Source organism: Athene noctua, chromosome 5 (assembly GCF_965140245.1).
Source record: "Athene noctua chromosome 5, bAthNoc1.hap1.1, whole genome shotgun sequence".
Lineage (NCBI taxonomy): Eukaryota > Metazoa > Chordata > Aves > Strigiformes > Strigidae > Athene > Athene noctua.
Genome location: NC_134041.1, coordinates 19,107,070 through 19,121,064, shown reverse-complemented (window position 1 = coordinate 19,121,064; position 13,995 = coordinate 19,107,070). Strand labels below are relative to the sequence as shown.

Sequence of the window (13,995 nt, the reverse complement as noted above, 5' to 3'; positions counted from 1 at the left end):
CCAGAACAGATTTCTTGCTTGATCCTATCTTAATGACACAGCTATAGCAGCCAACACCTCTGGTGTAGATGCAGTTACACATTTCCTTGTGTTACTTATTTCATTCACAGTTGTAGTAGGGAAGATTCTGAAAGATTCCAAAATCCTCATAAACCAACAGTGGAACTAGTATATTTTGCTAGAAAAGGAAAGGAATGGAATGATTCTGCTCTGTTGAAGTCCTGCGTGGTGAGGACTCAAGTTTGCTGCATTACAGAGTAAAGATAGAACACAATGCCTGATGCCTGGCAAGTCCTGTCAGTCGACTTAAACTACACATTGGCTGTGAACCACTCCTGCCAAACTTCTGCAGCAATTCATTTTTTCACAGTGTGAGAGAATGAGGTAAACTGTGTTATAAAAACGCTTTAATCTTTCCCTGCATTTTTACATCTGTATAAGTCTTCGGATAATTATTTAACTGAAAAAAAACAAAAATAAACAAAGATATAGTCCCAAACCTACCTGCAATAGCTTTGTTGCTTTCTGCATCAACAACTACTTCTGGCGTTTCCTCTTCAATCCAAGATGAGCAAGCAACTTCTTTCTGAACAGCTCCACTTGGAGTATTCTGACCAACAGGTGTTCTTTTGCCATCTCCAAGACAATTTATATTTTTTTGAGTGTTCTGAAGAGTAGCAATGTTGTTTTCTTGTATTAATTTGGGTTCCAATACTTTTTTCATCATAGCCAGCTCCTCAGCTTCTTTAAGATTTTTATCAGATGAATATACAAGCCTAGAAGATGACACTGAGTTTACTCCTGTAATTTTTTTAACTGATAAAAAAAAAATAATTACTTCTTTTGTCAAACAAATTTCATGACCAAAAACCAAAAGTAGGACTCTACAGTGCTTAATAATAAACCAAACCTTTTTTAGCCTTTATTTCTGGAAAACTTATTTCTGCAATGCTTAAAAAAGCATTAAATCATAGAATTCTAGAATGGTTTGAGTTGAAGGGACCTTAAAGATCACCTAGTTCCAACTTCCCTGCCACAGTCAGGGAAACATTCCGCCAGCCCAGGCTGCTCAAAGCTCCGTCCAACCCGGCCTTGAACATTCCCAGGGAGGGGGCAGCCACAGCTTCTCTGGGCAACCTGTGCCAGTGTCTCACCACCCTCACAGTAAAAAATTTCTTCTTTATAGCTAATCTACATCTACCCTCTTTCATTTAAAAACTGTTATCCCTCACCCTATCCCTTCACTCCCTGATAAAGAGCCCCTCTGCATCTTTCCTGTAGAGCCTCTTTAAGTGTTGGCAGGCTGCTATAAGGTCTCCCCAGAACCTTCTCTTCTCCAGGCTGAACACCCCCAACTCTCTCAGCCTGTCCTCACAGGGGAGGTGCTGCAGCCCCCTGATCATCTTCATGGCCTCCTCTGGACCTGCTCAAGCAGCTCCATGTCCTTCTTATGTTGGGGATCCCAGAGCTGGACACAGCACTCCCGGTGGGGTTTCATGAGAGCGGAGGGGAACAATGCCCTCCCTTGACCTGCTGGCCACATGTCTCCTGACGTAGCCCAGGATACACCCTGACAAGTCATGTTGAACTTCTCATTAACGAACAAACCCAAGTCCTTGCTTGTCCACAGACAAGCATTACAAGTAAAATGTAGTATTCGGTTAAAAGGAACAAAGGTTTCTTTCCCTCAGTTTGCTTTTTTAATTAAAGAAACTTTTGTCTGCTCTTTATAGCTCAACTACTGGCAAAAGCAGAAGCAAGCTGTATCAGTAATGATGACCAATTTATAAATTAGCATGACCAAGAAATGGCATTTGATTGTCCTTTAATATCATCAAATTTACAAACCCCAAAATATAAAAACCTTCTAATATCAAGGTTACAAAGTACAAAATCATAAGAATGATAGAGATATAAATAAATGGTATTAGAGACAGAAATTTTAATTTCAAAGGAAGTGCTTGAAAGCATGAAAATGTGCAGTTAAGATTACCCAAGAGCTTTCACTTTGCCCATATAGTAGTTCCAGCTTCCCACTTTCCCATCTGTTTTACCAGCTTATTTTTGGCTCAAGATCTGGAAAGGCTAACAAAGCCTGCAGTCTGTGACTGCAAGGATCTTGTATTTATAGAAAGATGCTGCACTCCAGCAAGTTAATGGAGCCTTAAAAAGTCAATGTGAACAGTTAACATCCTTTATCAGTGGTTTCATACCATATAGATGGAGTTAGCAAAGTTTAACAGAAGAGCTACAGTTACTTTGGATTTAGCAGACATGTACTTACAGATCTGTATTTAGTCATTCATTCCATGGCAAAGAGGTTTATTGTTAATACTGAGAACATAGTCATTTGAGTATGCTATTTGAGCACTGTCCTCTAAATGGGCAGAGAAAACATACAAAGAAATCATCTTCTTTCTTAAGTCCTGTATTTAAAGGATTGAGTTAGGTAGAATTTTTTCGTCTGTGTGATACAGGTTGTCACTAAGAGAGAATGACAAGAAACAAAAATGTAGGGAATGGGAATTTTGTATTTTATTAGATTTTGAAATCAAGGGCCAGAAGAATGTGTGATAGGAGTAATAAAATTTCACATTAAAAGAGTAAGATTGGTGGACTCTCTTTACATGGGTTTTTAAGGTTGTTATACCTGTATGTGCTTCCAGAACTTTCAGTCTGTGAACTTCACCTGACCAAATATTATTTTTCATATTTACAGTGCTTTCCAACCCAGCATAACAATAGCATGAGGGAAAGACAAGTAATAACATGCTGTATTACCAAGAACAGGACCACAAGTTGCTTGCTGGAGCAGGGGGACTTTACAGTTCTTCAGAAAATTCAAGACCATGACTTCTACACATTTGCTCTCTTCACTATGCTTCCGAGTACTTAATGTCTGTGTTCTACAGCTCTGTGGCAACAGGACTCGAGAACAGAAATTCAGAGTAGAAACCCAATCAACCTAGAGATTTCAAAATCCCACATAAGTATTCTGAAGTTTTGTCTTCAAGTTGTTTTTCCACATTAGATCTTCCAAGAAATGTCACTACTAGACAAAATCTAACCATTCCCAGTTTATCCCTGCATCTTCACCAGATATAAGCAAATACCAGAATTACAGAAGTAAACTGGTAACACATACTGAATGTAAAAAACTGCAGGAAGATCCCTAGTAAAGGTCTGTTGAAAGAAAATTGCCATTCATAACTTGTTAGGTTAAATTTGCACTGGAACTTTACTTATTCACCTTTCTGTTGCTGTGGAGCTATTGCATATTCAACATATAAAGAGAGTACAAACTGACTTTGAGGGAGAACGAAAATTAGGGGCAACAGATACACTGCTTTGCCATAAATTTATTATTTTAATATTCTTGTTTACTTTCTGCCAGTAACTGAAAAACAAATCCATAGGGAATCTGATAAGCTAGGCAATAAGGCAACAATCTCCTTGGAATCCTCAGGGTATTTTCAGATGCTTAAGTCAATAAAAATGGCACTCTTACAACTAGGAACTCTGTAAATAAAACAAGTGGCATTTTGTTAAACCAGTAACTGTTTTCTAGATCTGAAAACGTTACTCTATTTATAATGTTTTATCCTGTAAAAAGTCAAGGAACCTTCATTATTTCAGTTAATGTTTAAAATCCAGTCATAGTCCTGAATTTATTACTTCCAGAAATTCAGCAGAATATCTGTAGAGTCCTGCTTAATACAGACTGTAAATTTACTACTTTGAAAGACTCATGGAGGCATCCATTATTCTGCTTCACAGACTGCAATAATGATTTTGGCACATCTTTTAGATTTTTTCCTTTATCTCAGTTAAATCCCATTAGATGTTCCTTCCAGAATGGAAGATTCTGCAGTTTTTTAAAACTGGTTGTAGAAAAACTTGCTTGGCAACACCTTTTATTATATTGGCTCATTTCAAAAGGCAGAGTGATGTTTTCTAGAGGGTCTTTCTACAGAGTATCAAATGGCACCTTCCTGCATAAATAAAAGGGAGGGAAATCTTTCATCCACACCAAAAAGCATAGCTCAGACCTTAGAGCTCACATAATGTAAAACCATCTCTTTAAAACACAGTTGCTGTAAGAAACCAGGACCCTTACTGCAGAATTATGATACAAATAGTTTTTACTGTTCCAAACCTCTTGAGCAGGCATCATTCGATGTGACAGTTTAGTAAGTTAAAGTGTAGAAGATAACAATTCTACGGAATTACAAATTTCTTCTTTGAATCAGATAGAGGTTATCATCAGGAGGTCTTAGAGCTTAACTAGTTTTGAACCAAGTTAAGTATTTACGAGAAAGCAGTTTTCATAGTCATCTGAACAATCCAAGAATGCATAAAAATGTTCCAGTTCTTCTAACATCCCTAATGGTGATCAGGAATGTACTAGATTGTACTCACTGTGACCAAACACCTTCCTAGGACATATAAGCAGTATGGAGTTATTTTGTTTTTATAACAACTCATAGCCTACACAGACATCTCAAAATGCACTTAGAAGAAAAGCATGTATTTTGTAGTTTGCAAAATAATAAGAAAACGATAAGTAGCCCAGCCAAACTTACTTTTGAGCATCTAAAGATTTAATTCCCAGTTTCGTTTTTAAAGGTGTCCTGAAGTTATATCTCCTCTCATTCCAAATGACTTAGGCTAAATTCTTTGGGAAGTTTCTCAGCCTTAGAGGTCTCTTTAGAGCCCACCTATTTCTATGAATTTTAGATGCATGACTCCACACAGTCTTGAAAACCATACAGTCTCATTAGAAGAACAATCATGCAATTCTGTTTTCAGAACAGCCACAAAGCCAATACTGACTAGAATGAGAAAGACATTTTTATGCTCACTAAAAATATAAAAAACACGATCCCCCAAAAATCCTAAGATAATATTTGTGTCAAAAAAGAATTTTGAGTTATGATGCACTTCTTTGGTCCTTTGAGTCAAGAGGTGCATTTCCCTACTGTGGGCCATATCCATTGTCTGCAGGACTGACAAAATCCCAAACAGAAATGTTACATGCCAATGACCCTGGAGACAACACAAATAACAAGGGAAGTGAGAAAGGGCGTGTATTATTTTCATGAAATACTATATTTAAATGCATGAGGAACTAATTTTTTTGTTACTTCCACAGACACCGAAAGTCACTGGAATTAACTTTATTGCCACCAAATATTTTACTGAAATGCTGTTAGGACAGCCTCTCATATTATCCCAAAGTAGTTGTTAACGAAATAAATAAATAAATAAAAAATCTCATCTAATTAGGCATCCTCCTTTCAAATGCTCCCTATAGCAGCTTCCACTTGCTCTGAGTGAGAGTTCTTCACTGAGCGGCCATCTGGAGAAGAGTTATCTGCCATCTTCTCCTTACCCACATTCTCTTTAAAGTTATACATACATGCACACACATGTCATTGATGTCACTAGAGAAGGTCTTTTGAGTTCTTAAGCCACTAGCTGTTTAAACAGGCTCTTGTACATGTTGTTATGGATATGTTGCATATACGCCCAGATTTGCAGAGCATTAGTAAAGAGAGTACAAAGCAGGCTTGAACAAAAGCCAGTAATGCCAGGAGAGAGGATTTTTCTATTTTGATGTTTTTTTTTCTGTCCACCAGCAACACAGACTGATTGTTAATGCTGAAGTGTGTCAGAAAACCAGAAACTTCTCCATCATCAATCCTATGGCTAGCAAGTAGCTGTCAGCACAAAAGTCTGACACATATAAAACCAAGAAATTCCGCTGTTTGACAGTGTATCAATTTAATTGCCCTGAAAAAAAAAACAACTATGGTAACTTTAGAACAGAGTGACAAGTACAGATGCCCAAACCAGGATACTTACTTGGTAGTGTAAGGGATAATACAATTAATGAAAACAGACAAAACAAATTATGCTTTTCTTTTATTTACAAGTTGTACAGATGCTGTGTGTTGTTTTCAACAGGAACTTGGTATAGCACATCCAAAACTTCACATAGTAACTAGATTAGCAGTGAAAGATCTTCTGTACATGAGTAAAACACCGTATTATACAGTTTTACTTAAAGAAAGCTATGTGTTATCACAATTAAATGCCAAAATAAAAACAAGATCTATTAACTTTGTTAATAAAAATAACATTGAGAATGTGGAAAGTCTCTGAACCTCTCCCTGCCCATGGTTTTAATGCACTGATGTCTTCAGCAAAACTAACTGCAGCAAATACTCTCATGTACCGCATTTAATCTTGGTGGACTTGCAAAAATATTTCAGCAATACACCTGTAGCAGTGAATCTTAGTGCAAGGTAAGCATGTAATACGCACAACTTCAACCTACCTTAATCACTTAAGATTCTTTCATTTCCCTTTAGATTTGCTAAAAGAACCGTCTGCTTAATTTTTTTAAGATGGTCATTTTAACTTATTTCTTGAGACAAGTATTTCAGTAAATTTCTTCTCATGAGATGCAACATCAACTGCTTCGCTGCCTCACACTGATGCCAATTTTCCGATTTCTTGTGAAAGAAGAATCTGGCCCTTAAGCAATCATGGTCCAAGTCAAAGGTTTCTACCAATTCCTCATAAATTCAATTTTTTTCTCTTGAGGCATAAATCCCTGGCATTAGATAATATGTTTTCCAAAGCAAGATGTTAGTATCACACACGTACCAAATATACAACAACTTGACAACTTCCTCTGAGAAATTGAGATTAGATATAAACATGGGTTTAAAAAAAAAACAAAGCAGGAAGGAAAAAAGACCAACTCATAGTTTCTAAGTATATGGAAAGGAGATAAGGTTGCCAATGTTTGGCATGTGTTTAAAGCCTGTTTTCATTGAAAGAAACAAGTCACCATGGTGAAGGCTTTCTTCCTCCAATAGGATATCGTATAAAATCTAAACGACAAGATTTACGTATTATCTTACTTATTTCCCTCCCTCCTTCCTTGCTTAGCAAAGTCTGATTATTCTCACTGACTAGCTTAGCTCATATTTATAACAACAACAAACTAACTTGGTGCTGTAGTAAGAAACTCAGACCAGAGAATATTGTTGTATGCATGAAAGCCACTAAATTAGAACATCTTAGCTATTCAGAGGAGCAAATTCCTTAATCCCTTAATTTGGGAAATAAACATATTTCCCAATATTGGGAAATATTTGGTTCAAAATAACTGGTTCTCAACTTTCTCAGTTTTCACTGTTCACTGGAGATAAGAGCATTTTAACTTCCACAATTCAGGATTTATTGTTTCACAGAGTTTAAGACAGTAACATCAAAATTCCCATGTTACCCATTTTTATAGAGCAGGGTTTGTTAATTCCGTTTGTTTTGGGAGGGATTATTTTCTTCAGCTGTACTGCTAATTCTCATATATCTTAATACAAGGAAATGAATAGTTGTGGAGCCAAAAAATGCACCTGCAAGTACCACAAAAAGCCCTTTTGGCAGTTAGCTTGTTTTCAAGTTACATGAATCAGTCACTCAGAGAAGATACTCCTTGCATGGTAGGGTACACCACAGCAACAGACACAAGTGATAAGAGGATAAAAGGGAAGGATCATATCAGAATAAACTGTATAACCCACAAAATTTCAAGAACATGGAAGGCATGCTATTCTTCTGAAATACAGTAGTCTGCAATCATAACCCACTAGAGGAGAATGCACAAGCCTATATACTAAGGGTAAGATTGCTGAGGCATAAGCATAAAGGAACTCAGTGTACATGAGCAGAAGTCACATTTGTTTCCTCCAAAATACTCAGTATCCAGTGGGGACTATGACAATCTAGCAATCAGTAAGAATAATCTCAGGCAAAAGTTATTTAAAGAAATATTTCCCTTTTTTACTACTTTGTGATCCAGTGTTATGGAACCGTAACTGGGAATTGTATGTAAAGAACAAATATTCACAAAAAAAGTTGTGTTGTATTTGGTGCAACTGCTTTATGAAAACCTCACATGCAAGAGAAAGTCAAGCTGAAAATAGAGCTAAGCTGTCATCTTCTGTAGTGTCAGTCTGATATCCTGTAATTTTAACAGGCACTCCACCTTCTGGCTTGGCTTTTTTCCTCTTGCACACAGAAAATGATTCTGACAGATAGGATCAACAATGATATTGCAAGAGGTGTAACTAAGTGACAGGTGAAACTGGAACAATGCTATAGGCTATCTGTTGTATTAATAGCAGTTACTACAGCTGAAGATTTTTTCTACAAAGGAAAGGTGTGCACAGAGTCTACAGAAAGAAGATATTTTCATCATACTGTCTAGGAGTTTACCTTCAAGAACATTTCTGCCTGCACTTCAGCTAGATGTAGTGTCCTTCCACTGGCCAATACAGAACTACACAAACATAACACAGTCAGAGCCCTAGATGGTCTACTTTGAATCAACTGCTGGTACTGCAAATTAACCCCCGTAGCAGTAAATGTCACAATGACAACTGTATTCCTTTGCATTTGATCCGTATTTAATGCTTTGTAACTGGATCTGACTGTCATTAGATCCTTCTCTGTCTGTCCTTAAGTCAGATCCCTTTAATACAAATATTAGGAGACAATGAGAATAATAATAATTTTTATTTCTAAAATAATTTTTATTTCTAAAGCTGTATTTTTTTCTGACTAAAAGGGTAAAAAGCAGTTTGCCTCTCAGTGGACAAGATAGTAATGATATAATGATCTGTGTCTGACTACTGTCCTTCAGGGATGCTAAGTTTCTCTCTTCTTGACTGCAGAACCCTGCTTGAGCAGTGATCTCCTGCCATTGATGTACTTCCAATTGTTGACCCTTTTCTAGTTGTGTTATGAAGAGTGATGGAAGGCTATTGGAAAGCAGAGTCAATATTACATTAGCTTCACTGGGCAAAAACATAGGGTGAATGGTGTCTACAATATGGAAGCTGCACTTTCTGGTGATCAGCAGTTTCTTGTTGGTGTCCTCAGACAGCACAAGTATAGGGAGTGAAGCAAAGCAGTGCTCAGTTGCTCATCTATTTAATGCAGAGGCTAAGCAGAAAGATAAGCATGAATTCATCATGCCCTCCATCCTGCTCAACAATGCTCAGAAGCTTGGCAAGAAGAGTGGCACAACCTTCAGCACACAAGCGACATGTAGTCCACATCTCTCCTGATTAAGAGAGACAGAAGCCCAAAGGAAGTACATCTCACAGAGATGCATGCCTGTCCTGGTTCAGCTAGGATAGGGTTAAGTTTCCCCAGCAGAGAGGAAGCAGGGATCTCCAGCCGGGTTATTCATACCATGCTGACTTCAGGTCCGGTGGGGCAGCGTGGGAAGCTTTTCTTTGTGGCTTTGGTCGCAGAAAGCACACGTGGCAGGCTGGCTGTATCATTGCGGTATTTCTCTGTATATCTTTTGTCTTGTTTACTGTTGTGAGAAACGCTCAGTTACCAATTATCAATGGCTCAGATGCGGTGTGAAGCACTCTTTATTATGTTCTTGCAAGACCGGCCACCCCACCAGGTGGACGCACCTAACAGCCATCATGCGATGGTTTATATCCCTTTCTCCTGACCGCGAGTTCCCTCCCCTGATTCCTCATTGGCTGAGTACTACAGGGTGTACAGACTTCCTGAACCGCCTACTGATATGCCCCTTCATGTATGTGTTCATACGTCACATGTTCATGGAAATGAACCTTGGCTCTCTCCAGGGCAGAGAAGTTAATATGCGTGAGCTCATCACGCAAGCGTACTAAGACAGAAAAAGTTTGAAATTAAGGTTTCGTGGTATCTGCATCCATCTAAAGTCATTTCTAAGTACTGGTCATCACAGTTGACAAAAGGGCTGCCTGTCTTCTCACCCCAGGTCAGGAATTTCAATGGTTTACTCTTTCAATGAATTTTTCTTGTTAATTGCTTTGGTGAATCGCTCCTGCCATTCCCCTCAGGCTGACTATGCGAAAACAACATTCTTCCCCTTACACTGTTATTACTGTTTATTGTTGTTATCATTGCTACTGTTTTTGTTCAGATTGCTTATTACACCGTTGTATTAAATTTCTTCTTATTTTAACCCGGGGTTTGTGCCCTACTTGTGTCCGAGGGTGGGGGAGGGACAACGGCAATGTGGTCTCTGGTCCCGGCAGGGCCTAAACCAACACAGCCTTTTTTGGTGCACCAACGTGGGGCACAAGAGAGTTGAAATAAGAATCAAAAAGGGACAGACCCTGACTGGAGTGTGTCGGAACAATCTGTTGGGTGTAATTTTTCTGTTTGTATTTGTACTGTTTGATAAGAAAATGTTAGCAGTGCTGGCCCACTTGCTTGCATGGTGGGGCTGGATTATTCCTTATATCCACTGTGTGTTCCCCGTGCTGGTTTTTGTTGTTGGTGGAAAATGTATAAAGGGGATTGTTTTGTCATACTGGCTACTGACTGCTTATAATGTGTTTGTATCGCTGTGTGGGGGGGTGGGCCGGTACCTGTTTGCTGCCTGGGCTTTTGTTAGGGGTCTCACCCCCTCTATGGGTGAGCCAAGGGAAGAGATCCTCTCGGTTTTTGAGAGTTTCAATTATCCTTGGAGCCTGCAGGCCAGTGTGACTGTGGCACAATGCTTTCTGAATGCCTGCCAGATCTTGTTTTGGGCCATGTGGCCCTTCTCTAACAATAGCAGTGCCCGGAAACCTGCCCCGAGGTCAGATAATAGTGAGTGGCAAGGGGTGTGGGAAAAGATGGGCAAAGGCCTGAGTCAGTGGGCACATCCAGTGCTTTGGAATTTCACTCCTGAACAAATGCAGAGCCCTGATAAGCTGATGGACTGCTTAGAAAGGGTGTGTTACCAAGCAGGCAAAACCCAGGAGACACAAATCGCTGCAATGTGTTGGGGACTTGCCTATGCCTACCGTGTCCTCTTTAATACCACCCGCTGCCCTCAAGAGGGAGAAAGGGCTGCAGAATCTGAGAGTGAACTTACTGGTACAGCAGTTGGGCTGGGGGGACAGGCAGAGCCAGTCTCAGTCGCCTCCACCAGCACAACAGCTGAGCCAGAGAGCCAGGCAGTGCCAGTATCAGTTGCCCCGATACAGAAAACAAAATATACCAGAAAGTCTGTTCGCAGAGTGAGGGATGGGGATGAGCCAGGCCCAGCATGCGAACAGGAGGAAGGGCCAGTGGTGATCGTCAGATCTCTATCCCTGACTAAGTTGCAAGATATGCGGAGAGATTTCGGCCACCTGGGAGGTGAGCAGATTTGCACCTGGCTGCTCCGACGCTGGGACAATGGAGCCAGTGCTTTTGAAATGGAGGGGAGAGAGGCCAAGCAGCTGGGATCTTTGGCCAAGGATGCTGGCATTGATAGGGAAATAGGGAAACAGACTGAAACCCTCAGCCTTTGGAAGCGACTCCTGCTCAGTGTAAGGGAGAGGCACCCCTACAAGGATGATATCCTATGTCAGCTAGGCAAATGGACCAGCATTGAGAAGGGTATTAAGAATCTCAGGGAACTGGATGTGTGATATGATCTATGGTGATCTGAATGATGAGCAGTCACCTATGGACCCAGATCAGGCCCCTTGCACACACCTGGTGTGGCAAAAGTTCCTGAAGAGTGCACCACGTTCCTGAAGCACACTCGAAAGCATTGGCAATAGTGTCCTGGTGGACAGACACCCACACTCTAACAGTGGATGGAGTGGTTGGCGAGCTCCAGCAATATGAGGGAAATCTCCCTTCATCTCAACATTCCTGGGTCTCAGCTGTGGAGGAACTGTCTTAGAGGGTCCAGAAAATGGAAGAGGACATGTCCTTCATTCCACCTGCACGAGTTGATGTCTCAGCCATTAGAAGTAAACGTTTCCCCACCCAAGAGAAAGGCAGCAGAAGGTACACACCACGAGGCACCCTGTGGTTTTTCCTCCGTGACCGCGGAGAAAACATGAGGAGGTGGGATGGACAGCCCACTGCCGCCCTAGCTGCACGAGTAGAGCAGCTGAAAGGGAAGACCATCACCAAAGGGGAGTCCTCCAAGAAGAGCACATCTCCAGTGTCCTGTCAGAAATCCCCCAGACAGAATAGAATGGCCAACGTTATGTCTGACCCTCTTGAGGGGACCAGTAAATCATTCTTAGAAGAAGTGAGTGATGATGAGCAGGATTAGAGGGGCCCTGCCTCCAGCCAGGTGGAGGAAAGGGATAATCGGATTTACTGGACAGTGTGGATCCGATGGCCTGGCACATCAGACCCACAAGAATATAAGGCTTTGGTGGAAACTGGCGCACAGTGCACCCTGATGCCATCGAGCTACAGTGGGGTTGAATCCATTCGCATCTCCGGAGTGACAGGGGGATCCCAACAGCTGACCCTATTGGAAGCTGAAGTGAGCCTGACTGGGAAGGACTGGCATAAGCACCCCACTGTGACTGGCCCAGATGCCCTGTGCATCCTGGGCATAGACTATCTCAGGAGAGGGTACTTCAGAGACCCAAAAAGGTACCGGTGGGATTTTGGTGTAGCTGCCCTGGAGGAGGTTGAACAGTTGTCCACCTTACCCTCAGAGGATCCCTCAGTGGTGGGGCGGCTTAAGGTTGAGGAGCAGCGAGTGCCGATTGCTACCAAGACGGTGCACCGGCAGCAGTACCGCACCAACTGAGATTCCCTGGTCCCCATCCATCAGCTGATCTGTCAACTAGAAAGCCAGAAGGTGATCAGCAAAACTCACTCACCCTTCAACAGCCCTGTATGGCCAGTGAGAAAACCTAATGGCAAATGGAGGCTAACTGTGGACTACCGTGGCCTGAATGAAGTTACGCCAGCAGTGAGTGCTGCAGTGCCGGACATGCTAGAGCTCCAGTATGAACTGGAGTCAAAGGCAACCAAGTGGTACACCATGACTGACATTGCTAACGAGTTCTTCTCCATTCTGATAGCACCAGAGTGCAGGCCACAGTTTGCGTTCACTTGGAGAGGCATCCAGTACACCTGGAATCGATTGCCCCAGGGGTGGAACCACAGCTCCACCATTTGGACTGGTCCATACTGCATTGGAGAAAGGTGGGGCTCCAGAACACCTGCAGTACATTGATGACATCACTGTATGGGGGGACGCAGCTGAGGAGGTCTTTGAAAAGGGAAAGAAGATAATTGAAATCCTCCTGAAGGCTGGCTTTGCCATTAAGCAAAAGAAAGTCAAGGGGCCTGCAAGGGAAATTCAATTCCTAGGAATAAAATGACAAGATGGGCATCGCCACATCCCAATGGAGGTAATAAACAAGATAACAGCCATGGCCCCACCAACCTCTAAAAAGGAGACTCAGTCTTTCCTGGGCACTGTGGGGTTCTGGAGGATGCACATCCCGAACTACAGCCTGATTGTGAGCCCTCTCTACCACGTAAGCCGTAAGAAGAACAATTTTGAATGGGGCCCTGAGCAACAACAATCCTTTGAACAAATTAAGCGGGAGATTGCCCAAGCAGTAGCCCTCGGGCCAGTCCGGGAAGGGCAGGAGGTTAAGAACATGCTCTACACCGCAGCCGGGGAGAATGGCCCTACCTGGAGCCTCTGGCAGAGAGCACCTGGGGAAACCCGAGGCCGACCTCTAGGCTTTTGGAGCTGGGGATACAAAGGCTCTGAGGCTAATTATACACCAACTGAGAAGGAGATACTGGCAGCGTACGAAGGAGTTCGGGCTGCCTCAGAAGTGGTCGGCACTGAAACACAGCTCCTCCTGGCACCCCGACTGCCGGTGCTGGGGGGGATGTTCAAAGGAAAGGCTTCCTCCACGCATCATGCAACCGATGCCACGTGGAGTAAATGGGTTGCATTGATAACACAATGGGCTCGAATAGGGAACCTCAGCCGCCCAGGGATACTAGAGGTGATTACAAACTGGCCAGAGAGCAAAGATTCCAGGATGTCACTAGAACAGGAGGTGACACGTGCTAAGGGGGCCCCACCATCTAACGAGCTGCCGGATGAGGAGAAGCGATATGCCCTGTTCACTGATGGGTCTTGTTGCATTGTGGGAA

General features: G+C 42.0%; 1 protein-coding gene across 3 annotated transcripts in view; it reads right to left on the bottom strand.

The window, feature by feature from the left end:
• Positions 1 to 13,995, bottom strand: part of BTBD8 (BTB domain containing 8) — a 50,709-nt gene that overhangs the window by 32,017 nt on the left and 4,697 nt on the right. For 2 of the 3 annotated variants that reach the window (XM_074906556.1, XM_074906557.1), the window contains exon 3: positions 505 to 776. In XM_074906556.1, coding sequence (XP_074762657.1) covers positions 505 to 776 — 272 coding nt within the window. Of the gene's footprint in view, positions 1 to 504; positions 817 to 13,995 lie in introns of all 3 variants that reach the window. The other variant, XM_074906558.1, reaches the window with a different exon arrangement.